General features: G+C 29.4%; 1 protein-coding gene across 3 annotated transcripts in view; it reads left to right on the forward strand.

The window, feature by feature from the left end:
• Positions 1 to 27,533, forward strand: part of LOC126733544 (protein O-mannosyl-transferase TMTC1-like) — an 894,879-nt gene that overhangs the window by 625,304 nt on the left and 242,042 nt on the right. For all 3 annotated transcript variants that reach the window (XM_050436879.1, XM_050436878.1, XM_050436880.1), the window contains one exon: positions 2,463 to 2,536. In XM_050436879.1, coding sequence (XP_050292836.1) covers positions 2,463 to 2,536 — 74 coding nt within the window. The remainder of the gene's footprint in view (positions 1 to 2,462; positions 2,537 to 27,533) is intronic.

Below are 27,533 nucleotides of genomic sequence, written 5' to 3' on the forward strand. Positions count from 1 at the left end.
CTTATTTGAGTGTGATTCAAGTTTCTCGGATCATTATTTTTAAACGAAATCACCAGCATATTTAAATAATTACATATTGATAAATCTTGATTTACTTTTATTTATTTCGTCACTTGAGAATAGTAAACCTCTTGAGAAAATTTACTATAAAAAACGGTCTAAATAATTTCTTGTCAGTGATAAATGTATCAAATGAGACTTGACTTAGTTAAGACTTAAACGTTAGCGTTTAATTAAACCGTATTTTCATTTATCAAACAAAATTTTGTGTTTTATTGTGCCAAAGGCAATGATATAGAAAAAGGTGGAAAAATCGAATCCTCATTTATATATCCCTATATCAATTTGAAAATTAGTAGAGGATGAGAATAAAATGATGTTTTTCGGGTATAATTAGATACATTACAGAAGAAAAACACTATTTCCAGCCGATCAAAATACTATTTAAGAAATAAAACGATGATATAGAAAAATGTGGAAAAATCGAATTCTTATTTATATATCCCTATCTCAATTTGAAAATTAGAAGAGGATAAAAATAAAATAATATTTTTTGGGTATAATTAGACACATTACGAGAGAAAAACACTATTTCCAAGCGATCCAAACACTATTTAGAAAATATAACTTTGATATAGAAAAGGGTATTAAAATCGAATTCTCATTTATATATCCCTATCTCAATTTGAAAATTAGAAGAGGATGAGAATAAAATAATGTTTTTTGGATACAATTAGAACATTACGAGAGAAAAACACTATTTTTGGACGATCAAAACACTATTTAAGAAATAAAACGATGATATAGAAAAAGGTGGAAAAATCGAATTCTCATTTATATATCCCTATCTCAATTTGAAAATTAGAAGAGGATGAGAATAAAATAATGTTTTTTGGATACAATTAGAACATTACGAGAGAAAAACACTATTTTTGGACGATCAAAACACTATTTAAGAAATAAAACGATGATATAGAAAAAGGTGGAAAAATCAAATTCTCATTTATATATCCCTATCTCAGTCTAAAAACTATATAAGAATGGGAACAAAATTATGTTTTTCGGGTATAATTAGACACATTACGAATAAAAAACACTATTTCCAAGCGAACCAAACACTATTTAGAAAATAAAACGATGATATAGAAAAAGGTGGAAAAATCGAATTCTCATTTATATATCCCTATCTCAGTCTAAAACCTATATAAGAATGGGAACAAAATTATGTTTTTCGGGTATAATTAGACACATTACGAGAAAAAAACACTATTTCTAAGCGATCCAAACACTATTTAGAAAATAAAACGATGATCTAGAAAAAGGTGGAAAAATCGAATTCTCATTTATATATCCCTATCTCAGTCTAAAAACTATATAAGAATGGGAACAAAATTATGTTTTTCGGGTATAATTAGACACATTACGAGAAAAAAACACTATTTCTAAGCGATCCAAACACTATTTGGAAAATATAACATTGATATAGAAAAAAGTATTAAAATCGAATTCTCATTTATATATCTCTATCGCAATTTAAAAATTAGAAGAGGATGAGAATAAAATGATGTTTTTTGGGTGTAATTAGATATATCACAGGAGAAAAATATTATATCCAGCCGATTAAAACACTATTTAAGAAATAAAACGATGATATAGAAAAAGGTGGAAAAATCGAATTCTTATTTACATATCCCTATCTCAATTTGAAAATTAGAAGAGGATGAGAATAAAATAATGTTTTTTGGGTATAATTAGATATAATACGGAAGAAAAACACTATTTTTGGACGATCAAAACACTACTTAAGAAGTAAAACGATGATATAGAAAAAGGTGGAAAAATCGAATTCTTATTTATATATCCCCATCTCAATTTAAAAATTAGAAGAGGATCAAGGAAATAAAATTTTATTAAAGGAATTTATTACGTAGTCATCTTCGGTAGAAAGATTTTCACGAAAACGACTTTTCCAATAGAAAGTTATAATTTTTAATGATTTTACAGTTTCGGATTTAATCGGGAAAAATTATTGTTATAGTTATTTAAAAAATAATTAGATCATGACTACACAAAATAAACAAAAACGATTTTATTCAAGACCTAAAAATAAACTATTTCGTGCAACACGCTTGTCACAATAATTCGTCAGTTCCTCTCTTATATATAAAACCGCTTTTAACCTACATACATGCCATAATAAAAACTTTTAAAACTTCCCCCTTTTATCCCCAGGGCAACTACTTTAATGTTTATCCTGGTAAATTTATGTAATTTATAGAACAACTCGTAAAAGGGAAAGAATAATCATCGGTATCACCCCCTTAGCAGATAATAGGGGGTGAGTTACAAACACCAAGGCTGAGCAATAAAACGGATTTATTTCTCGAAAGCAATCGTTTTTGTCCTTTTTTTTTTAGGGGAGGAAAGTGGGTTAAGTACTAAGATATATTTTTTTATTACAGGTTACGGGAATAGTGGGACGAGCTGATGTGTTGGCATGTGTGTTTTTTTTACTATCGTTGTTGGCATACCATGGGTAAGTTTAAAAAAATAAAAATGCTTTTTTATCTAATCTTAAGAATTATATTATTATTGAAATGTAACATAATTAGAGCAGATTCACTTTTTTGTTAATTTTATGTGTGTCGTCCTATAAGGGCATTATCAGACCCTAAGCACGGCTAAGCACACACCAAATTTTTAGATCCTATAATAATTTTCCTTAGATACCAATGCTGGAATTAAGTCTATTAATTCCAAATTCATGGAATTAAGTTTGTTAACGTCTAAGCACATATATTGTTGGCTTTCCACTTTAATGTTACGGTAAATCTTTTTATAAATAAATTTAAAAATTCAACTTTTGCATATTTTTCTTAACCAATGCTCCAAAACCAAGCTACACGACTTTAAAATGAAAAACACAATCCCATTGTTCAATTGGGAGTATGCACTTTTCGCTGAATATTCCTGCGAAAATAAATTTGGGCTCTTTATGCTTTTGTGGCAGTTGCGGAGCCCCTTTGAAATGTTAAAATTGCCCTTTGAACTTATTTCAAGCGAAATATCAGCAACTATATTACATTGATTTTTACGCTTAGAAAAAATAAATCAATAACCACTTTTAAGGGTTGAATCCAGAGTATTGGATCGACATTTTCGTGCGAAGGACAACCGTCTTGCTGATAATACGTGTTTTGAACTCTCGCTAATGGTAAATTTTCTAAAAATGGTGCAACATATGTTTGTAAAATATTTACATAATTTTGAGCAGTCAAAATTTTATTAAAAAAATGAGGACCCAAAAATCTACCTCGAAAAATTCCAACCCAAATATTGAAGCCCCTCCGTCCCTGTCTGTTCGCGCGTACTAAAACATGTGGGTTTTCTGTAGTCCAGTAATAGGAATTAAACCTATTATATATTCCTGAACTGTCTATTCGGCTTTCATCTGTCCAAATAATGTTATTATGGAAGTTCTCGTCCAATCTACACTTATTGACATACCAATCACAAAATGCAATTCTTCTCTGAAAGTCGCCATCCTGAAGGTGATGAACTTTCCTAACCCTGTAGGGTTTAAATTTGTGCTTTCTAAGCGTTTTTAAAACTCTGGTTTTCTCAACACCTATTTCCTCTGCTAATGGATGATCTAAAACCTTACCTATTATATCAAGTTCCTGAATTTCAGCTTCAACATCAACAGCATAAGTTTTGGGCCTTGGCTTTTTAAAAATTCCGTGCTTCACAAGATTTAATTTTAACACTGGAAATATTCTTTTATCTGGTTGACGACGTTCAGGAAAGGTATTTAATTTTTTTTTTTTTTTTTTTTTTTTTTTTTTTTTTTTATAAAAGGTAAAAAACACGAAATCTACAGCATCACAAATACATTTAATAAAATCACGAAGGTTACATGTTTCGCTCGACTAGAGCATCATCAGACCTAAACAATAATTAAAATTATGTAACCCGAAAAAAGGAGAATTCAACAAAAACTTACCATAACATACACAAAACACCTAATATTTAATAAACAAAGATTACAATAAAGTGGCACTATCTATGTACAAAGAACTCAACTAAACAATCAAATCCTTTATACATTTCAGAAATCTAACCATCATTTAGGACTAATTTCGAGTTAAGGTATTTAAATATAATTCACTGGCTGCCTCGGAATTTTCATTAGACAGAAAATAGCACTTTAACATGTCAACTTTTTCGTAATTTTCATAATTTTTTTTTTAATTCTCTAAATATTTGAGCATTATATAGCTCTAAATACAGCAAATTCAAATATATTACTGACCGGAGAAATAAACAATTTTCTATCTTGCTGTCACATATGACATGTGCTGAGCTGTCACATATGACAACACTTGGAAAATGGAAAAATGATAATGTAATATCAGAAACAGCTAAAATGAAATATATGATGTTATATATTTTTGATTTTGAGGGCTTTAAAAATTTATAAAAAAATAATATGTGTTCCATGAGAAAAAAAATATTTTTTGGAATATAAACTTTATGAAACACCCTGTATAAAAATATATAACATAAAAATATTTATCAATTAAAAGTACCTTGAGAAAGTGTTTTCAGAAGTCAATTATATTTAATAGCAAAAAGTTATGGCTAATTACCAAAATCGACCAAATTCAAAAACGCCCCCTAGCGGCCAAAAAGTTTGACATAGTAAAATTTTGAAAACTTTAATTTTTTTTACAAAATTCGAGCTCATGACGACATATAAGTCAATTTTTTTCTATCTGTTCGGAAAATACGAGTTTTCTGTTAAAACAGTCAAAATCGCACCACCCTGTATATATTTTATAGTATAATTATATAATCTTAAACATAAGGAAATCAAGAAAAGTAGAAAACAAAGCATTTACGTGTATGAAACACAATGACTATGTCAAATAAAAAAATCTTAAATAAAAAAATACAGATATGCTCAATACTAAATAAGAATTTAAGAAATAACATTAATTTTAGAAAAATGCAATGACGTACTTTTTTTTATTAAAAAATACTTACGATCAACTCCTTATAGGCGCCACTGCTCAAAGTTATTTTTTTATACGTCGAAAAAAAATTTCTAATGTATAAAACACATCTACAAATAAAAAAAATATATATTTATACTGGTTCGATTTATTTTCGATTAGTTCATCCGAGTTATTTAAAAACAACTTATTTAACTACTACAACAAACGTTTCATACTGGTTTTCTATAACTAAGAATTCAACGTTTTGTTAATGGTAAATTAAGGCTACGGCAGTGAAATGTGACGTTTTTTGCTACATTGTAGTGATCAGCAGTTTTATTGTAAATAAAAGTATAGATCTAAAAAATAATACTTATTAAATACAGCTATTAATAAATTATTATTTTTTTAAATGACAGATTTTAGGTCCACTATTAAACTCTTTACATTTTTGAATATGTTCGCAAACGTGGATCATAGCTGTGCCTCTAAGTCTTTCATCAATTTTTATTTCCTGAGTTATTTTGTTTTTTACCTTATCCAATATACGAGGCTTGTTTACGTCTACTTTGGGCTTTAATTACACCCATATTAAATAATCAGAGCCTTTAAGTTACAAGACCGTGCTGGCCAGGCAAAGTCACCATTTCAGAAAATTAATCTCCTAGGAAAGTTCTATAGAACTACTCTTTGGCTGTATGACTAATTGCCCCATCTTATTGCAACTATATTTCGGGATCTTTAACTCTCTATGTACGTAATTCGACTGTAAGAATTGTTTGTGTCATTTGCAAATATTACTCCGAGGTAACGGTTAAAGTTCGATAAATGAAAATAAGCTTCGTCCGACTTAATTGAATGATTCTTCACCTCTGTTTCTTCACTCAACAATCTTAAAAATTTGCTACAAAATCCAAGTCTAGAGATTAGAGTGTTAAAACGTGTTACATTCCAGTGCCATATCCTGTATTTGTTTAGAAGCTATACAATGTATATAATAAAATAATAATTATTTATTATTAACATTTACAACCTTCTTGTTAAATGGCAATGATATAAACATGGAATTTCTCATTGAGTATGACCGAAAGTTTCCTGCTGATTTAATTATTAAACCTATTCATGTTCTATATCTCCTTGCTGGAGTTGAAAATGCTCATTTTTTATGCTTCAAAGTTTTTGAGTTTTATCTGCTAAACGAAGGAAATAGTCAGCATAGTTAATTCATATAGGAATTAATTATGCTGGTCCTTTCACTATATCTATGTGACGTACTCGAGGCTCCAAAACAGTTAAAGCTTATTTGTGTCTATAACACGGGAACATTTAATCCGATATTTATCGTTAAAGCTCAACCAAAAATAAATGCTTATTTGCTTATCGTGTGTTGCTTGAAATATCTTACAAAAACCAATTAAAAAAACCAGTAAATTTTTGGATTTTATAACTATATCCGCTGAATTCTACTACTACTGCTTATTTTTCTACGTCCTCGCGTTTATTAACAAAAATGAAGCAATTTACCTCTAAAATGATTTTATATTTTTCTTAAACAACAATCATTAAGCTGAACCAATACTCGCCTACAATGTACACCTACCCCACAAAAGCCACCTACACAACGTTCTGTACGCTTTAAAATCAAAAATACAATCGCATTGTTCAATCGGAAATGTGCACTTTTCGCTGAATATTCCTGCGAAAATAAATTTAGATCCTTTGTGCTTTTGTGGCAGGTACAGGGCCCCTTTGAAATGATAAAAACGCCCCTTAAACTATATATATAAGGTTGTTTCTTCGCTGTTAATAAATAATCACTTTTAAGGGTTGAATTCACAGCATTAAGCCCATTTTTTCCCTAAAGGGCTAATTAGGTGCCCTAAATCTACAGGATTTAAGAGAGTTTCGCATAAATCCTGGACCTCTCACGGTCGATATAAATTTTAAGAATAATCCAGGCTTAAAAATATTTAGGCCTGTAAAATATCTTTTATTCTAGTCGTGACACGACTTGGCTTTTAAACTTCAAAAAATTAACTGGAAAGCCGTATAATTTCGAAAGGCGGCCCTCAAAGTTTCCGGGAGCGGCTGTAATGTCGTGTCGGATAAAAAAGTTTTTTTTTTTCATATCAAAACTCGGTGTTTAAGGGCGAAGTTTTATTGTACGCGTAAACTAAGTTGAGGTTTAATAAGTGGGTTATTATTTTTAACGAGGTTCGTAAAAATGGGGTGTTTTTATTAACCATTAATTTTTACATCTTTTATAAAAGTTTGGTTTCGTATTTCCCTACCATATTATTAAATTAATTATTTCAGTTCAGTAATCGTTTTAGTAGAAGTAAATAAGGTAAAAATTTATATTTATTTTGTCTTATTTCCATCGTATATGGTGTTATGAAATGTTGCCAATGTTATAAATATAGCCATTTTAATTAATATTGTACCTAGTTAATAGAAAATATGTCCCAGTGTAGTGAACAATATGATATTCTCCAAAAAAATATGAAATACCCCAAGACATGAATCAGTTTACATGCGGCAAAGATAATGACAAGACACTTCGGACACTTCTTTCAATTTTGTTGAAAGTGTATTAGATTTTTGTATAGGTCCCAACTGTTTTTCTTTCTGTTCTTCATAGTTCAGTTTTAATCTTCTCCCGAAGATGCTGCCATAATTAGCGAAACACGTTTCGAGAGTAAAGTGTTTTGGTTAGTGGAAAAAGTGTCTCGTATGTCTCGTAATTTAATAAAATATTGAACAGATTGATTGTGAGTTAGAGTTTCTAAATATTTATAAGAATATTGGCAAGTCTTGTAAAATCTTGAATTTACTATTTAAAATTATGGAAACTTGGAGCTTGAAATAGTTTTACTGGAAGAAGTACAAAAGTTTTTTAGCATGGAAATTCAAAATGTAATTTATGAAATAAAGTACTTAAAATGCCTTCCAATTTTTTGTTAACCACTACAGCTTGGAAGACAATAAAATGGGAGGTGTTATTCTAGGTAGCAACTCATTGGGATTGGTTAGAAGTAGTATCAAAAAATATATTATCCTTCAAAATACACAGCTTATTGATGGTTTTGTAAATATTAGAAATTAACGTGTCCACTTATATAGTCCTTTAATTTTAATCTTGATCTGTGTCTTGCTTTGGTGCAGTACGGTAAAAACAGTCTTTCAAAGGACTACAAAATACAGAAGGTCTTAGTTTGGTAATCCTGTTATAAAAATGTTTTCTTGAATTGTTTAATTTTTTTTTTGTTAGTTTTATGAGTTTTAATTAATTTTTATGCGTTGCAAATAACATTGCAATTACAATAGATTCATAGTTAAGATTGTTTGTTTTGTTTTGCTATTTAGGTTTATATTAAGGCGAAAAAAAAATACCAGCAAGTCCTCGCACAGCGTACTAGCTCCTGAGGGCTTGGCGCATTATGTATTTATTTCCGAACCAATGTTTATTAAATTTACTTGTATAGGGTGTCCCAATAAGAGCGCACGTTTTAATTGGTAAAAAAAAGTCATCAGTAATAATTTATTTTAAACTGAGTGTTATTTATATTTTAATATAAAGCTAATACACTGCAATTAAACGTGAAAAATAATATCTGGCAAATGACCGCCTCGACTTTCGTGACAGATTCTTTTTCGTTTTGAGAAATTTTCAATTATGTTTTCACATAATTGCGGCCCAATTTCGCTAATAATACGTCTAATTTCGTTTTTCAACTGTGGAATTGTTGTTGAGTTATTAGCGTATACGAGGGATTTTAAAAAACCCCAAAGAAAAAAGTCACAAGGCGTTAAATCGCATGATCTTGCGGGCCAGTTCTGGTCTCCATTCCGTGAAATGACACGACCGGGAAACTTTCTTTGCAACAATTGAATTGCTTCAGGTGTAGTGTGATATGTCGCACCATCCTGTTGGTACCACATACCGCCCGTATCCATACCATCCAATTGAGGCCATAAAAACTCAGTGAGCATATTATGATAGCATTGGCTATTCACGGTAACTGAATTTTCAACCTCGTCCTCTAAGAAGTACGGTCCAATTACTCCACCTGTCCAAAATCCGCACCTTAGTGATTCTTAATGCATTTTCTTCTCATGAATGGCTCTAGGATTTTCTTCGCCCCAAATTCGGCAATTTTGTTTATTTTTTTCGAAAAATCGACATCCATTTTGCAATACCCAAGAAGAAAATGTACGGCGCGTCGCATGGTCCACTGGCTTTAATTCTTGGGTCAATTGCATCTTATAGGCATGTAAATGAAGATCTTTTGTTAGAATTCGGTGGGTAGTGCTCTTCGAAATGTGCAACTGCTGTGCACGATGACGGATAGATGTTCCCGGATTCTCGCCAACACTTTCACGCACTGCGGCAATATTTTCAACAGAACGACTAGTACGGTGACGCACTGGTGTTTTACATCCACGACAGAACCATTTTGTTCAAATTTATCAATTAGTCTTTGGACGGTCGTGTGATTTGGAGCATCGTGTAAACCAAAAATGCCCTGTAATTTACGAACTGTTTTCGCAAAACATTCTCCATATTTGTAGTGTATTTTAACAATAATAATTCGTTGTTCGACCGTATATCGTTCCATGGCTACTAATCGCAAACTGTTTACATTAATCTTTTCAGTTTTTTTTTTGACATACTGCGATAAAAAAAGAATGCTGCACAATTTAAAACGTGCGTTCCTTTTGGGACACCCGTTATTTCTTTTGTTACATTGCATTTGAAAAAAATTAACATTATTATATTACAATATTTGCAAATTGGTGCGGATGAAATAGACATAAAATTGATTGGACCGACCAAAAATTGATGAAATAAATTCAGATTTCATATTTCAGTCTTAAGTTTTAATGCTCCCATAATTAGCGAAACACGTTTCGAGAGTAAAGAAGAGTTTTGGTTAGTGGTAAACCTGTCTCGTAATTTAATAAAGTATTGTGCAGATCGATTGTGAGTTAGAGTGTTTAAATAATTTTAAGAATTTTGGCAAGTCTTGTAAAATCTTGAATTTACTGTTTAAAAGTATGAAAACTTAGAGCTTTGATGCTTAAAAGAGTTTTACTGAAAAAATTACAAAAAATTTTTAGCAAGGAAATGTAAAATGTAATTTTTTAAATGAAGTACTCAAAATGCCTTCCAATTTTTGTGTTAGCATCTTTGGAAAAGATGCACATTCTTTTTATCATTCGTTGCCCAAAATCACCAAGGGTAAGATAAACAGTATTCAAGTGATCCTAGAAAAAAAATCAAAATCAAGGGGTGTTGGATCAGGAGATCTTGACGGCTATTTTATTCGGACTCTTCTCCCAATCTTGTTGAGAGTGTATTATATCTTTATATAGGTTCCAACTGTTTTTCTATGTGTTTCACTATAAGACGATGAATAATATCAAATATTACCAAGTATATTTTACCATTAAAGTTTCGATTAATGTGTAAAGGCCAAATGATAGTATCAATCAATATTCTTGTCTATATATTTATTTTTTCTAACTACCGTGCTGTCCTTAATTATATTGATTTTCATCATCACACTAGTACCTGTTATTATGATTGTTAACAGAACCGTTAAAAAAAATTAATTTATCAATTAAACAATTTTCTCTCTAAATTGAATTCTTTAATTTGGATCGTTTTCACACAATTCCTAAATTATTTGCAATTTTGTACGGATGAAATATACTTAATCGAAGTTCCTTACAACCATATTCATGAAAAAATTCTGGTGTCTCTTTTTTAGCTAAATTTTACATTATGTCCTAATAAAACTTGACCCAGTATGCTTAAAGTATTTAAAGTATAAATATTTGAACTAGAAAAATTTTGTTATTATGCTCGTGTTTTTGAAAATTTTAAATTTTGCATGAAATTTTTAAAATTTCTATTAACCTAAACAATTTTTGTAAACCCACATGAGATCTAAAAGTACGGAAATTTATGAAATCGGCTACGAATATTTTAAAAACTGTCCGAATTCTAAGACAAAAATTTCCAAAATTATTTTGCAACTCTATTCAATTCAAAGTTGTGTTAAAAATTAATTTTTTACGTAAAGTACTTACTTTATACACTTTGCAGGGTTTATAAAGTTTAAATTTTTACGTACTAGTGCTTAAAAATTTTTTTTTACTCACTAGTGCGTAAAAAGTAATTTAACGTTTATTTGACATCTAACTGATAATTTGTCAATACAGTTTTTAACGTTTTTTTTTACAAAAATACCAAATTACTTTACGAACTAAAAAAATTTATACGTAACATGTCTGTAGAATCCCTTTTTTTATTAATGGGATTTTAATTAATTGCAATGCAGTTCTCTTATTCATAAAAAAGGATAATCTTACACATTTGTTATATAAATAACTACTTTTTAATGTATAGAATGAAGGCAAAAAATTTAAATTAAGGATCAAAATTATCACAGAAAAAAAAGAAATTTCCAAAATTCCGAATAAAATAGCTAAAACTAAAATTACATTTCACCTAAAGATTTTATGGAAAAAGTTGGCAGATTAATAGAACAACATTAAAAGAGACATTTTGGTCGATTTCTTGAGCTTATTGAATTTCTGTGGCCATAAAAAGTTATTTTCTTAATGATAATTAATAATTTATATTGACTGACCAAAAATTCGTGGAATAAATTCGAAATTAAAATAAAATATTTCTTTTGATATATTTATTATTTATATTTTAATTTAGGAAACATGAGGGCTTGTGAATTGGAGTTTTTAAATATTTCTAAAAGTCCTGTAGAATCTTGGACTTTAGAGTTTTGATACTCAAAGAGTTTTACTCGTAAAAAAGTGAAGTTTTTTAAAAAGGTATTTTGAAATATTTGCTGAAATTTCTGGTGTTTAAAACTCCATTTTTCTGGACTATTTCGAGATTATTCATACTGACTATGAAATAGAATTCTAGACACTTGTAAGATTTTCAGAAATATTCCTAAATTTAAAAAATAAAAAACATTTTTTTTTTATTAATTTGTTTTGGTAAAGAGATAACCTATATGAAATGTCTTAAAAAGCTTTACAAAATAAAAAAAAGTATATATACCAAAAAAGTTAGATTGCAATTTCTCAAAAATTTCTTCCTCAAAAAATCAAAAGGGACAATTTTTATAATTTTTATTTGTTTCCAAAAGAACTATTGCTAAATAATTTTATAGTATAGACATCATAAAATGCATAAGTTTTTTCGTGTCTAACATGTGACAAATACAAAAGGAAGGCTATAGATCTTAAGGTTTAAGATTCAAAGTCGAGTCGAAAGGAATTTATGTAGTCTTGTTTTTGGACCCCAAAAAGAAACTAAAACTCCGTAGCAAACTAGAGTTTTAACAAGCAGGGTTTAGAAAGGCCTCTATTGCTATTTGACCACTTAGAGACCTTATAAACGTGAAATCGAAAAATGCAAGAAATACAACATACCCCTACATCTGGGGTTTGTAGACTTTAAAAAGGCTTTCGACTCGATAGAATTAAACCTGTTTGTTCCTCTCATGTTGAAAGCAAGCATAGATCTTTTTCAGAGAATCAAAATCAATGGAAATTTCTAAGTTCCTTGAGGGCTATTCAAAGAGTAATTAAATATTGTTCAGATCGATTGTGAGCTAAAGTTTTTAAATATTGCTAAGAGTTTTGGGAAAAGTAAAATTTAAAATTAACTCTTTAAATAATATGGAAATTTAGAGTTTTGATACTTAAAGAGTTTCACTGGTAAAAGAACCGAAATATTTTAAAATGAAATTTTGAACCAGAAAGGTGTTTGAAAGACTATTTCGGTTTTAATCAGACTGACTATGATATAGAATTCTAAACACTCGTAAGAGTTTCAGGAACATTCCAAATTTTAATAATTATTAAAAAAAAATTAATTTAATTTGATAAGTATTTTTTTATTGTACCAAAAAAAAAGGTTATGTTGCAATTTTACAAAAAAATTTTCCTCAAAAAATCTAAAGGGAAAATGTCCATAAATTTGGTTTTATCTTTTTCCGAGCGAACTATTGGCTATAGAAAAAAATTGTTGGAATAAATTTATTTAGAATACAAATGCGCATTAAATAAAATAAAAAAATATTTTTCATCTCACATAGTTTTCCTGAGAATTGAAAAATCTCTGAAATCGAAAACAAACAGAATTAGCGTTCAGTTCAAATGCAAACAGTGTGCATTTGACAAATAAATGGCTACGTACATATGTCCGTATATTCTTGATTCGGATTCCTTTTTTGTTTCTATGTAAAGTACCGGCTAATGGAATTTTTAATCTGGAAAGAGCATGTTACCCGAGCTGTATGTAGATTCGGTTATATCGAGCATAAAGGCATTTCAAAAGTTTCATTTGTTCCTCTAAAATGGTGTGTAATACTTAATTTGAGGTAAAATTGAATAATATATATATAAAGTTTCTCCCCTTCTGTTATATATAGTCAAAGGAAATCCTGTCGCTCAACCAAGCGAATTTCACGGTTTGATTTAGGCGACCCCAAAACAAACCAAAATCCCTTAAATACAATAAATCCCTTTGATTACGATGATCGGGGGGAGCATTCGGACTCCAAAGGGCCAATAATTAAGCCCGTAAAAATGTACCAGAGGGCGGTTTGATCCTGACCTTTTTACCTTTCGAAATTAATTGTCGGGATAAATGGTGTAAAAGGGTTTTTCGGGTTTTGACAGTTCGAGGCGTGAAATTGAACCTGTTTGTTCCTCTTAACCGGATAATAAACTATATAATATGGTATTTTGAAGTTTACCACCGACAAAATATAGTCTTATGAGATATGTTATGTAAATGTTTCGATATATTTAATCAAATGGCGAGTACAAGATATTTATTTGTTAATATAGGGCAAGATAATATCAAATCTTCAAATATATAATATCAAAGCATTCTTTTTTTTTTTATTCCTTACTTGGTTTGTTCTATCTAAAAGCTATTATTACAGAAACACTTGCTTGCAACTTTTTCTTGCATTTGCTTTTTTTATATAAATAAAGTACAGTAATATATGATTACGTAGAAAAGTTTTTAAGCAAAAGGTACCCGAGTCCATTTAGGTTATGCATTCAATTTTAAATTAATGTTTAATAGCATATTCGTCTCAGCCGTTTACCTTGTTCCACAATATTACTTCGCTCTATAATTTAGTGCTCAAAAACTGTCATAAGCTTCTCATTAGAATAAGCTGGATTAATTTTATGGTTCTAATGGCTAATGAAAGTCTTTTGTTTAATATTGTCGATCTAGATTCGCCCTTATGGGTACTGATGCTGGAATAAAAATGTTATGAATGGCTATACTATAAATTACTGTTAATTAGGTTAAAACCTGATTAAAGAACTTTGCAAATACAAAAATTATGCTTATGCGGTAATTTTTCTTTAATACGATTAGTCTATGTGCTTGATTTAATGACATAGAAAAAAGTCTAAGAACCATACTATATTGGCATTATATACTCGATTTAAAGATAGCTCTACGTCTAAGTCTGATACCAAATTATATTGAAAAAAGTTCAATTTCATTATAAATTGTTGTAATCAAAGTATTGGGGTGATAAATAACCGTATTATTGGTTAATATTCTGTTGAAAATTGCTTCTTAAAAAGCCAAAAAAAAAAGGATAGTAAAAGTGTTAGGACAAAAAGAAGCCGTTTAAGGCTAAATAGTCTTACAATAGTATTGAAAATGCAGCCAAGAAGCCACATGAAGTGGAGGTAATTTAATATTCTGTACATTGCCTTAGGGAGAAAGCTTACTGATTTTCTTGTTTATAGGCATCATGTTCTGGCAAGTTCAAGCAAATAAGAAGTTTTGCATTATATGAGTGATGTTAACAAATTGTAAAAAACTAAAGAAAAAAACACCACAATTTAAGGGAGAAAACAAAACAGCTCGTAAATATATTCAACGGTGAGTATGTCATCGAGAATTAACAAAAAAAAACAATTTCAAAGTTTCAAATTTGAACACAAAAATAACTAGGAGCATGTTGGTGTTGGGTTATAGACATAAAAAAGGCGAACAATGAAGGTCTACTACTAAAACTATTAGTGGAGTAGACACTTCATCGTTTGATACATATAAAGAACGTAAATCCAGAAATAAATAACAATTAAAGGTGTAGAATTGAGATAATGAGAGAAAAAAGAAATATCAAGGTAACAAAATTAACTAGGAGCACGTAAGTATAAAGCGCATTATAATCATGTTTTTATTTGTTGTAAAAAGTACCTTAATAAGTCAACAATCACTTTTAGGTACTTTTTCTTCCCTTTTGAATATTCAACGCCTCAAATAGTATTAAAGTCCGCAAAACAATTCACAATGAAAAAAACTCACGCAAGTTCATTTAAGTTATGCACGATATTTGTAGAGATTAATGTAATGGTGGCTTATTTAATTATTTTATCCTATATCTTAATTTATATAGGTTATTTCCTAGAAGACAGTTACTGTTATTGCGGTAAATATATGGTCACATTAAATTAACAATCGCTCTCCTTTGTTTGATGTTTCTAATATGATTCTGGTTAACGGAGATTCCAGAGTAATCCCTGATTATTTCAGCTGATGTGATTTATAATTTATTATATTCTATTATTATTTGAAAAGTTAATGCAAATACATGATATGGCATCCAATGAATTTATGGGGTGTGATGAGCTTTGAACGATTTATATCCTATTAGATTATTACTTTTCAGAGTATTAGTTAATTAACTGATTCTGTATGTAGCTATTAATTGATACTAAAGATTAAGCGGTTTTATTCTAACATGGATTGAAAATCCGATTTCTAGAGAACCATGATTGACTTTTGCATGATTTTGAAATAGTTTTTTAATATTTATTGAATAGTAAAAGTTTATTTCTATGTTTAACTTCGTGATTGAGACTGCTTATTTTTTTCTCTTTCAAGCAATTCATAATAATAAGGTTGTTAGAGTTTTAGTCTTGTAGTTGCCTAAGCTATCTATTTTATGTAACTATTATTGTTAACATTTTGTAGATTTTCGGGGATTTTTGAGGATTTTTTAGAAGTTTAGGTATTTTGTACCATTTTAGACTAGACTTTTACCTTAGTTTTTATCAAGCTGAGCATGAGTTTTTTCAAAAAAATACATGAATCTTTTATGGTTACATCTATGTACATCAAATATTTTGTAGGGTTACTAGATCGCTTTAGGATATGGATTAATTTTAGGAATTTTGATAATTGATTGTCAGCTTAGATTTAGAGATCACAGTCAAAAGATAATCCAGAATTTATTTATGGCTTTTTTTTAAATTAATTTACTTTTTATAGTAATAGATTTTAGCAACGCAATTTATATGAGATCCTAGTAATCAACCTAGAGTCAAATTATTGATTGTGATTTTTTGTATTCATTTTGATTGATTGGTGAATGTAAAGCAAGAATGCAACAAAATACAATTTTTACAATACAGTTTAATCCTTAGTCTAATAAACTGTAATATATTCTCTTATTATAAAAGTATTTTACACCCTAATAAGGTCCACTTTATACATAATGAAAGTTCATACAATAGTGTTTTCTTCTACAATCGGATCCTCAATGAACATTAGAACCTTAAAATAAAAGAATTACTTGTTTACTAAGCAATGCCAAAAAGTCTCTTAATAAATATATATTTTGCATATATACAAATTTGGTTTCTGATTCTTAGATTGCATTTTTTTGAATCAATAAAAATATTTTATTAGTTTATTAGTTCTTTTTCAGATAATAATGAATTTGAGTATTGTATCACTTGTATTATTTGCTTTAATAGTATTTTTTTATTGACTATTGACATTTATTTATTTTTGTTTAATTTGGCAAGTTTAGTGCGTTTTATATCTTGGTTCAGTAAAGCATCTATCAGGTAGCTAGACTGCTCCAGATATATGTGTCAACCGTTTTGTTTGTACCGGGCATCCAAATAAGGAAGGACGCCGGCTGTATCTCAGAAACTATTCATCGCATAGCGCTGAAAAAAAAAATTTCTTAAGAAAAGTCGCCAAAAAAAATTGGCTGGAAAATATTTACAAGTTCCTAAGACTACCACAAGAGGTAGTCTAGTAGTAGTAGTAGGTAACTGCACAGTAATTTCAAAAAATTCAAATTTCGTCTAAAATAGCCAGTATTAGGTACCATTTTGAAAACATTAGAATAATCTTCATTAATTTTGCCTTAATTTGGCTAAAGAATTTTCTTCATATCTCCAATGAAAAGGGTGGGGGAACATCATAAATAATGGAACTTTTTAATCGCCCTGTACTCAGATTCTTTATTAAAAGTAATTCAAGTGGGTACTCGTTTAAAAGGAAATTCAAAGGGCTTTCAAAATATGCACCTGTCAATGTCACATTGTTTTCAGTGAAGTCGTCAGAGGGCGTTGTTTAACAGAGACTGGGTTTTTAGAGATTTTCTCTAAAAAGTTAAATGCAATGACATGATTTTTTTACTGCGGTTTCGAAGACTTAAAACATAGTAACAAACCAGTGAAAACCGCGTTTCGATATCTCTATTTGTTTTTGAGTAATTTTAAAATAACCTATTTTTTAAATTTTAAATATTATTAGCAATATTAGGGCGGTCTTTGTGATATTGTGAATATTATCAAACATTACTGAAAATTATTTGAAAGGTGATGAAATTTGAATTTAAGAGAAGACATTATACGAAAAGGACATTTGCAAGATTAGCTACTCGGTTGCGAGAAAATGGCAGTATCTATTTACCTCTTAACAGAAGACGTCGCTCTGGACGATCTGAAGAAAATATTGTTAATGTGCTTGCTTATATTGGATTATCCTTTTGATCCTTTTACAATAGAGCTGGCTTGGGCAAAACTAAAATATATTATAAGAAGCCGCAATACAACTGGGAACTTCACTCTAACGGCACTAAAAGAAGTGACCAATGAACCTATGTCTTTAATATCCCCTCATGATTGGCAGAAATGTTGCCAACATGTTAAGGATATTAAAGACAAATTTTGGGAGAATGATCAGGTTATGGAAGAAATTGAACCCGTGGTAATAACTCTAACTCAAGATAATGACACTGATAGTGAAGAGAGCAGTGACGATGATCATGCTTCCGATAACGAAGCTGAGAATTAGTTTGATACAGTACAGGTATAATTCCAGACAAAAACAACATTTCAAAAAATATAACCGATGAACCCTTTTATAATTTTATTATTGTTTACCTTTTATCTATCATTTATCCTCATAATACATTTAACAGTTATATCATTTATTTAAAATTATTCACTTAGTAGCTACATATCTAAACACGCAATATTAAACAGCGCATCCGTTTTGAGCATACCTAATTACTACAAACTTTGCTTCAAAAAGTTTATTATTCCTAATCCGATTTTAAAGTAATTTGCACTTTTACATTGCCACTTTTTCTGTGCAACATGGTTGTCCGTTTCAGAGGATTGTATTTATTGCCATTGTTTAATAAATTATAATTTTTTTTTATTAAATATTAACAAATATATAAATAGTATTCTTGGAGATCTTTAAAATCCGGCACGCCAATGGTCAATTTCTGAATGAAATCAGGCGTGGTTTATTTACAACTGGTTCCCCTCGCCGATGCCCCGTTGTTACTCTTTCGTTTGCCAATCATTATTTTTCTATACTACTCGACATGTTGCCTTAAATATAAACAAAGATGCATATTGATTTTTTCTTACATTTCACTTTTTTATTAAAAGAACTTATACACTGTCCAAATATTGTTGAGAGATTGCATATTTTATTAATTTTGTATCTTGCAATACTGTTTGACTATGACTATGTACATCTTTTTTAAACTAAATATATTGTAATTATATTTGATAGTCATAAAGAAATATTCATAATTATTATTAGGTTGCAGATTTTATTTATTATAATTATAATGTATGAATATTATTGAAAATACTTGTTGTCCAAATACTTTTTTAGATAGCTGTATATATTACTAACTATACTCTATTTCAGAAATATATAGAGTCATAAATTAGGGAATTCTGTTCTGTTTAGCTAAATTTCGTGGTCGTTCATAGGCGTAGGTACTTAATTTTCATTAATTTAATTTTCATGGATTAAATGCCTTTATTTTGAAAGAGATAAAATACTAATTTAATACTTTTAATCCTTTTGTATAGGTACCTCTTAATGCTTTGTAACATGCAAAAATAGAGACATGTAAATTAAACAAAATATAAATACTTTTACATAATATTTTAACCTTTTTTTTTACTGCTACGCTGTAGTGTAATCAGAATATTATTGTAACAATATTTAAAAAAATGGAGGTATTCAGTCCAAGAAAAAGATGTTTTAATAATTCTCAACTATCACTGAGTGAAAAAGTTATTATTTTAAATGTACATGATTGCATAAAATACGATTACTCTAGTTTTACTGTGCAAAAAATTGTTGAAAGATGTTCTCGAATGACCGGAATTAGAAAGTGCACCATTTTCAAATTAACAGATCAATGGAATCTCTCAAGCAAAAGCCAGGACGACCAGCAAAAGTCCTTAATGAAAATACTAAATGTATAATTCGAAGAATAGTTTACTTTTTTTATTTTAAATTATTTTTATAACATAGGGTTACACCACTGCAAAACCTTCTTGCTATAGAGCAACTGCTCTCATTTGACCACATGTCTTATGTAGATTAATTGGTCAACAATTCTTCTTTTACAAAATTTATTTTACAAGCACTTTTTTATATACAATAGGGGCTTTCTATTCTCCCGTCTTTAAATTTAAATTAAACTTTTTATAACTAATTTTTAATTAAAAATTTTAAATTAATAGGTGGCCTCTCTAAAAAATCCATTAACCAAGAATCATTAAATCCGTGGCAAATGACCCGAAACCGGATATTCAGCAAAAATTACCCTTGCCGCTAACTTTCGAGAAAAATGCTGATGCCAGAAAACAATTTGTCACCGAAAATATATATCTACTCCAATTTCCGATCTAGATAAATAGCGTATCTGGTATTTACTTACTCTGCAAACGTTGTTAGAATTTTCATTATTAGATATACAGGTTGTCTATAAATCCACGTCCCTAATTTAGGCACATATTTGAGAGGCAAGCGTACCAGTGGGAAATTTAGCGAGGATTCGTAACGAAAAAAAAAACAGCACGATTTAAAAATAACACCTTGGGGATCGACCCGCTCCCACCAGGTCCATTGTGTATACCGTCAGATCTACTCAAAAATAAATTGAATTCTTAAAGTCTGAAAAATGAGATGTACGCGGAAACGTGTTTGTACTTACATATTTGATTGGGGTTACGGAGTTTAAGCTTTATCTGGATCGGAGCGGGAATAAAGGGCAAGTTTAATTAAAACAAGTTTCATGGATTGCCTGTGTAGTTTGGATTATCTCCTTGTAAACAGACCCAATATGTTGGGAATATTCCGCTGCAGCACATTGATTAAATGGAAGTTTATTAAGGTTTGTACATTTTACCTAAAGAAGAGAAACTAAAACGTATTTGATAGAATGTTATAGCTAACAGTAGCAGGCGGCGCTAGAGGATTTTGACAGAAACTGCCCGCGAAATTTGAATTTTATTTTAGTGCTCTTTAGGATTAGCTGTTTTTTCATTGTGATTTTTATATAGAGTATCCATCCAGTTTTTTGAATCAGGACTATAACAGGAAATAGGAAAAACTGATTTTTTTCTCGAGAAGCTTATATGAAGTTCAAACTATTTTTAGGTAAAAGAGTGTCAAATTTTCATAAAAAAAATAATCTATCATGAAAGTTACTTTCCTAATTTTTTGACATTTGGCATGTTTCTTTGTAATAATATATATAAATTATTTTTTTATTGAGCATTTCAACTACATCTTTTCTGTATTTAACTTTATTTATAAATCTGATATTATTTTATAGAATCTAAAACAAAAACCATTTTTTTATATAAATTCTTAAGATAAAAATATTTTAATTAAATTTTAAGTCATTGTAAATCTCAGAAACTAATCGATGTCATAACTGTCCATATAGACTCTTAAAATCAGTTTTTCTATAACCTACTTAAACTAAATCTATTAAAATCTAAGTCGTGCTGCAAAAAACATAGACACCCTATAAGCAAATTATAGCATGAAGCTAAAAAAATTAATAATAAATGGTTGCTCACTATCTGGCTGTAAATATACTCAAATAATAACATTTTTAAAATAAATATAAATTAATTGATATTTGCAAAGACAATGCCTGAAAATAGCGTCATAGAAATACAACTTTCTTACTAATTTTACGAGTTACTGGGTTACCTCTCATTATGTATTATCACGCACAAAATGTTTCACTATTTGCAAATAATAGTCTCTTATAACGGTAAAACTCACAATACTACGCAAATGACTTAATCCAAAATCACTATTCCTATTCCTAATATTCCTATTTATAAATCACAATACAGAAAGAAAATTTAATTTAATTTTAAAATTAAGTTTTTGTCAATGGCGACATTCTCGGGCGGTATTGTCAGATTAAAAACAGAGAAGAAAAGTCTTAACTATACGAAACATGAAGAAACAAAATACTCATGGTAATTGATTTATTTGAACGTTTATATATCTTGGCAACGCTGATTTACTTAACGTGGCTCCACCTTTTGCTTGCCCTCTGTAATGTCAAAAAAGGATGTCGATATAAGAAAATGGCTGTGATAAAATGAAAGAGATATATGAAATAAGTTTTTGGGATTGTCTGTGTATCTCCTTGTTTGTCTATGGTCAAATACACACATCAAAATGGTCTAGGGAACACATACAAATATGTTAATATTTTTGAGAAGATTGGAAAAAAGTTAATTGTTGCAATTTTTTTACATTTTTCGAATAAAATAATAATATAATTATTAACTTTTTTTTGTAGATTATAATTTACTCATAATTTAGGGCTCAAATAAAAATAAAGAACAAAATCCCATTTATTACCGTTTATTAAAAAAAATTATAAAAATAAAAATTTACCAAATACAAATTAAACTAGTAGCCAGATGGTCCACCTCTATTATTAATAACACTTTGCCATCGCCTAGGCATACTTAAAATTAAATTATTAATTAATTCTTAGGGCAACTCCTCCCAAACATGTGTCACAGCAAGACGAAGCTCCAGAGCGCTTTGAAAAAAGTCAAATCGTTGAAGAAGTTGCCTTTTTAACCAATCCCAAACATGCTCAATTGAATTAAGGTCCGGTGAGATAGAGGGCCAGGGTAGAAGATTGATTTGATTTTCCTCAATAGCGATTCGTACAAGCCGTGCTCGATGTGGTGGGACATTATATTGTTGCAACAACGAATTTGGGCCCATTTCGCGTAAATATGGAACAATTACAGGCAGTAGTATATTATCCCTATAACTTATTCCAGTCATTGTATTTTCCACAAAAATGAGGTTCGTTTTTCCGTTAAGTCTAATGCCACCCCAAAACATTAGTGATCCACCATGTTGCCTTACTACTTCCCGGGCATGACGCAAACGACTTTCATTTCCTTCCTCTCTCCAGACACGAATTCTACCAGAATCAGGATAAAATAAAAATCGAGACTCATCCGTAAAGAGAACTGTGGCCCATCTTTCTTGATTCCAATTAACATGTTTTTGGCAGCACGTTAATCTTGCACCTCGATTTCCTAAAGTTAACCGAGGAACCCTTAGGGGTCTTCTGACATGAAGTCCTCTCTCATGCAAACGGTTTCTAATAGTTTGACCTGAAACCTCGACATTATGCACTCGTGAGAGCTGCTGACCCAAAATAAAGGCTGTTACCGTGGGATTTCTTTGAGCTTGCAAAGTTATAAAACGGTCTTGGGCAGGTGTGGTAACTCGCTACAAGCCTTGATGCCGTTCTCTAACATCATTTGTCTCTCTATATCTTGTCCACAAACGGTTAATTACACTGGGAGATGTATCCAAAGCTCTTGCAACGTCTCTTTGACTTGTTCCTGCCTCAAGCATTCCGACTGCTCTTAGCATTTCCTCTCGAGTTAAATGTCGTATTTCCATTTTTATTGGATAAAAACTAAATCACAATTGTTCGGTTGGAACCACAGAAAATGCGATATAGCGTTAGAATTTAAAGATTATAATCTGCGTTATTTCGACAAAATGTGCAAGTAGCAAAAAACGCTGTTCTGACATGATTTTTTGTACCCAAATATTTATTTTACTTCGTTGGTATCGTAATATTAAAGGTAGTATCTATTCCGTATGAAAATATAAATATATAAAAATTTATAAGGCGAAAATAACTATTTTTCTAATTCTGTTCCTTAGACCATTTTGATGTGTATATGTACCGCGATTTGAGGTTAGATCAGATGTTGATAAATAAAATAAAAAATACAAGTCAAACATAAAGTTATAAACATCAAGGATAAATTAATCAAAGAACTAAGGCAAAGTAAGCTCTTTGAGGTAACTGCAAAAACTTTAAAATATTGAGATAAAATCATGCTCATTTGACAATCCTGGGATAACAGGACAGTCAACTCAGCAGTGTTACCAACCTAATAGATTTGGTTTCCAATTCTACCAGTGGGATTTCAAACAAAATCCCCAAACTCAAAACAGTTAGTAGCACTTTCCGGACTCATGGCAAAGTTGCTCGCCAGATCAGCTGTTATTGTCACTAATGACAGTGACAAAAGTCCAAAAAGGAAGAATAAACGAAGCAGAAATCCTGCCACACGTATCATAAAATAAAACACATTATTTAAGTAATGATAGATTTGTATTATAAACTTCTTTATATAATATGTAGGTATGGCTTATTAATATTTGGATGACCAAAACTTTTTTAAACAAAGTTTTAATTACGGTGGTAAAATCCTTCGTTGATATCTATGCATAATACATATGATTTTTTTTTCAAAAAGTTGATGGTATAAAGGGCTATTCTTGTATGAAATGAAAATACTGAATATTTCTTTATTTTTAGAGGTTATTTGCTATCATTTAACTAACCATATACTGCACTTAAATCGTTAATGACTTATCCTAAAAAAACTTAATTTTCACTTACTTGCGATAAAAATTGGACAACTATTACGATTTTTATAGTAAAACGCCTTGCTTTTGAAAAATAAAATAGAGTTATTTCACGTTTTACTGAAAAACATTAAGGTTATTTAAAAAAAGTACAGATACAAAAACTATAGATTTTTTTATCACCTATAATTTACTTAAAAGGCATTTTTTCTCAGGCAATTATTTTCTGCAAGAAAAACCGTCTTTCATTAACTCTACCCTTACCCCCCACCCACCCCTCACAACTTACCAGTAAGAAATTGTTTTCAAAAATCATTGTTTTACAAAATAATACGCATCAATAAAAGCTGCATTCATCGTTAATATCTAATCTAATAAAACTGTTTTTTTTTGTTTAAATTTGAATATAATTATATATATTTATCTTAATAAGTATTTAATACAAAAACAGTGCTATTAGATTGGATTTTATAGACGAAAAATGGATTTTTCAAAAGAATTTCTTACCGGGCAAATGCTTGGGGTGGGTAGGGGGCTAAGGATTGTGTTGATGAAAAACAATGTTTTTGCAAAAAATATTTATTCAATAATTAATTTAATAACACTATTTATTTAACATTGCTATAATTTTACATATAAATATTAGAGTTACTTTCTAGCTTAGAAGTCAATGGCAATCATTTTGAAAATTTATTGTAAATTACTTACAATCTTTTATCATTTTCAAGTTGTGAACCAAATTGTATAAAGTTATTTTGTATTCGCACAAATTTTCTTTTATCCATTTTTTGTAAATTCGGGTATATTTCATTGAACTTTCTGCATGATCTTGCTACAATTTTGTCACATTGTCCATGAATAATAAATAGATTCATCAAAACTTCATTTGAATAACTATTTCTTTCCATTTTAATGAATTTTTAGGTCACTATTTTAAAAAAACACCCAAGCGTATTTACTATTAATCTACTAACTAAATGTCACCGTCAAACATCAATAGCATAGCATTGTTTCATCATGACCTTTCATGGTCAACTAAAGCCATGTCAAAATATTCCGATTTTTACAGAAAATTGCTATTATTTCCGATACCGAACTACTTCGATATAGGAACATAATACCTCTTTAGACAGGGATTTTAATTTTCTTTTAGAATATGTTATAATATACAGGGTGTTCCATTTAAAAAATGCACTTTTTATCATTTTTGTATCTAGCGGTAATTTTGAGTAACCCTGTATAACGTAGAACAAATTTTCATAGTGAAAAATAATGTACAATACTTCCGTAAATTACGTTTATAATGTCAAGGTTCTGCGCGTTCCAGTGCCGTAGTAATACAAATTTATTTAAATCTATGTTTTCGTCAAAAAATAAAGAAAATAATTAATTTCCCGAAAACCACTTAAGATAGGTATAGGAACACCTTATACAGAACCAATCATAAAGTGATAGCGGATTGGAAATTTAAAAAATATAAAGGGTATTCCATTTAAAATAACAAAGTTGCTACTACTTTTTGGTATAAGCGGCAACGCTGCATCGCTAAAAATATTTTTAGTCGTTAGATCATCAGCTAAAACCCATGCTGCCAAATTTTCAAAAAAAAATTATTTTTCGTTCTCCGTAAAGGTCTAAGGTACCATCAACCATCAATCACCCTGTATACGGTTGATAAATATACCAAAACTAAAAATCTACTAAAAATTCCTTGAATGAATCTAAATTTAACGATAATAACATATGATTTGTTGCTTGAAAATGAAAGACAAATTATTTTGTTTCTTACAGGCACTCTTGGACTAAGAATTCTATTATCTTGACTTTTTGTAAATGGATTTTAGTCATTTCTTTAAGAAAGACTTTAGACAAGTCTAGTTTTTTTTAAATTTTAAATATGCAGAGTGTCAAAGTGTTTCTATAGGCTTTTTTAAGGAGGTTATCTACCGAGTAAAATTAAAAAGGTTCAGTCAAATTTACATTAAAATGTATAGTATGAAACGTATTTTACGATATATTGTATAAGATAAAACAAGAATTTCTCTGGTCCATGTGTATCCTGTTGAAAAACAGTGGTTTTGCAGAAGAATTTTTTACTGGTCATTTGTTTTTGTGGATAAGGGGTGTAAGGGCAGTATTGATGAAAAACGTTTTTATTGCATAAAATAAATGCCTTAAAAGTAAAAATTTAATTCGTTAAATAATTTACTTTCTCAGGTAACAGAAAATTAACTATAATTTATATTATTGTATATTATTCTTTGATTCTAATCACTTAAACACAGTATGCAACACTTTGTATACTTTTTATCAAATAAAGCTTTTAGAATGTTATGTTTTTTAATTTCCTTAGTAAATGACAAAGTTTTTCCTTTTAGGCAATTATTTTCGGCAAAAAAAATTTGTTTTTATTAACTCTACCCTTACCCCCACCACCCACCCCCACAACTTACCAGTAAGAAATTGTTTTAAAAATTAATGGTTTCCAAAATAATACGCATAAATAACACCTACTTTCGTCGTTAATATCTAATCTAATAACATAGTTTGTTTATTTGAATTTAATATAATTATATATATTTATATTAATAAATACTAAATACAAAAACAGTGCTATTAGATTGGATTTTATAAACGAAAAACGGATTTTTCAAAAGAATTTTTAACTGAGAAAATGTTTGGGGTGGGTGGGGGGCTAAGGGTTGTTTTAATGAAAAACAATTTTTTTGCAGAAAATATGGACAAAAAACAATGATTTTGAAGAAAAATTTAATCAAATATTTGAGGTATAAAAATCAAGTTGAAAAACTAAATATGTAAGTCCTCTGTCAATTTTTTTAAATGCCGAAATTTTCTCCCCTTTTGTAAATAGAATAGTATATGATATATTTATATTATATAGTTTAATAAAAATATATTTAACGATAATAATAACATATATAACTGAATATTTCATAACTCATTTTATCAAATGCGTTTATATAAAATTCAATAGTTTAAATATTTTCTTTATTATTTGTGCTTTTTTGTTTTTATATCGAAAAAAATATGTTGCCAAAATTCAGAAACCTTTAATAAAATTACTATTATTACTACATATTTTGAAGCATATAATTTGGCTAGAATTTTATTTTTTTATAAAAAAAAAGCAAAATCTCCAAATAGACCTAACATATTCTTAATCTCGACATAACATCTCTTTCAACCTGAGAGCAATAAAAATATAACAAACTTAGTAAAATTTTTAATAAGTACTAAAACGCGAAACAAGCGTCTTTCAGTTTCTCCAACTCTTTTATTATGGGGGGGCAACAAAACGACAAATCGACAAACAAAACCTTCACGAAAACTTTTGCGGGCAAAATGCTCCGGAACAGAAGTTCACCCGGACTCCGGAATACGTTTTGAACTCATAGAAAAAGATGCAATTTCGTTTTTCTGTG

Source organism: Anthonomus grandis, chromosome 2 (assembly GCF_022605725.1).
Source record: "Anthonomus grandis grandis chromosome 2, icAntGran1.3, whole genome shotgun sequence".
NCBI lineage: Eukaryota > Metazoa > Arthropoda > Insecta > Coleoptera > Curculionidae > Anthonomus > Anthonomus grandis.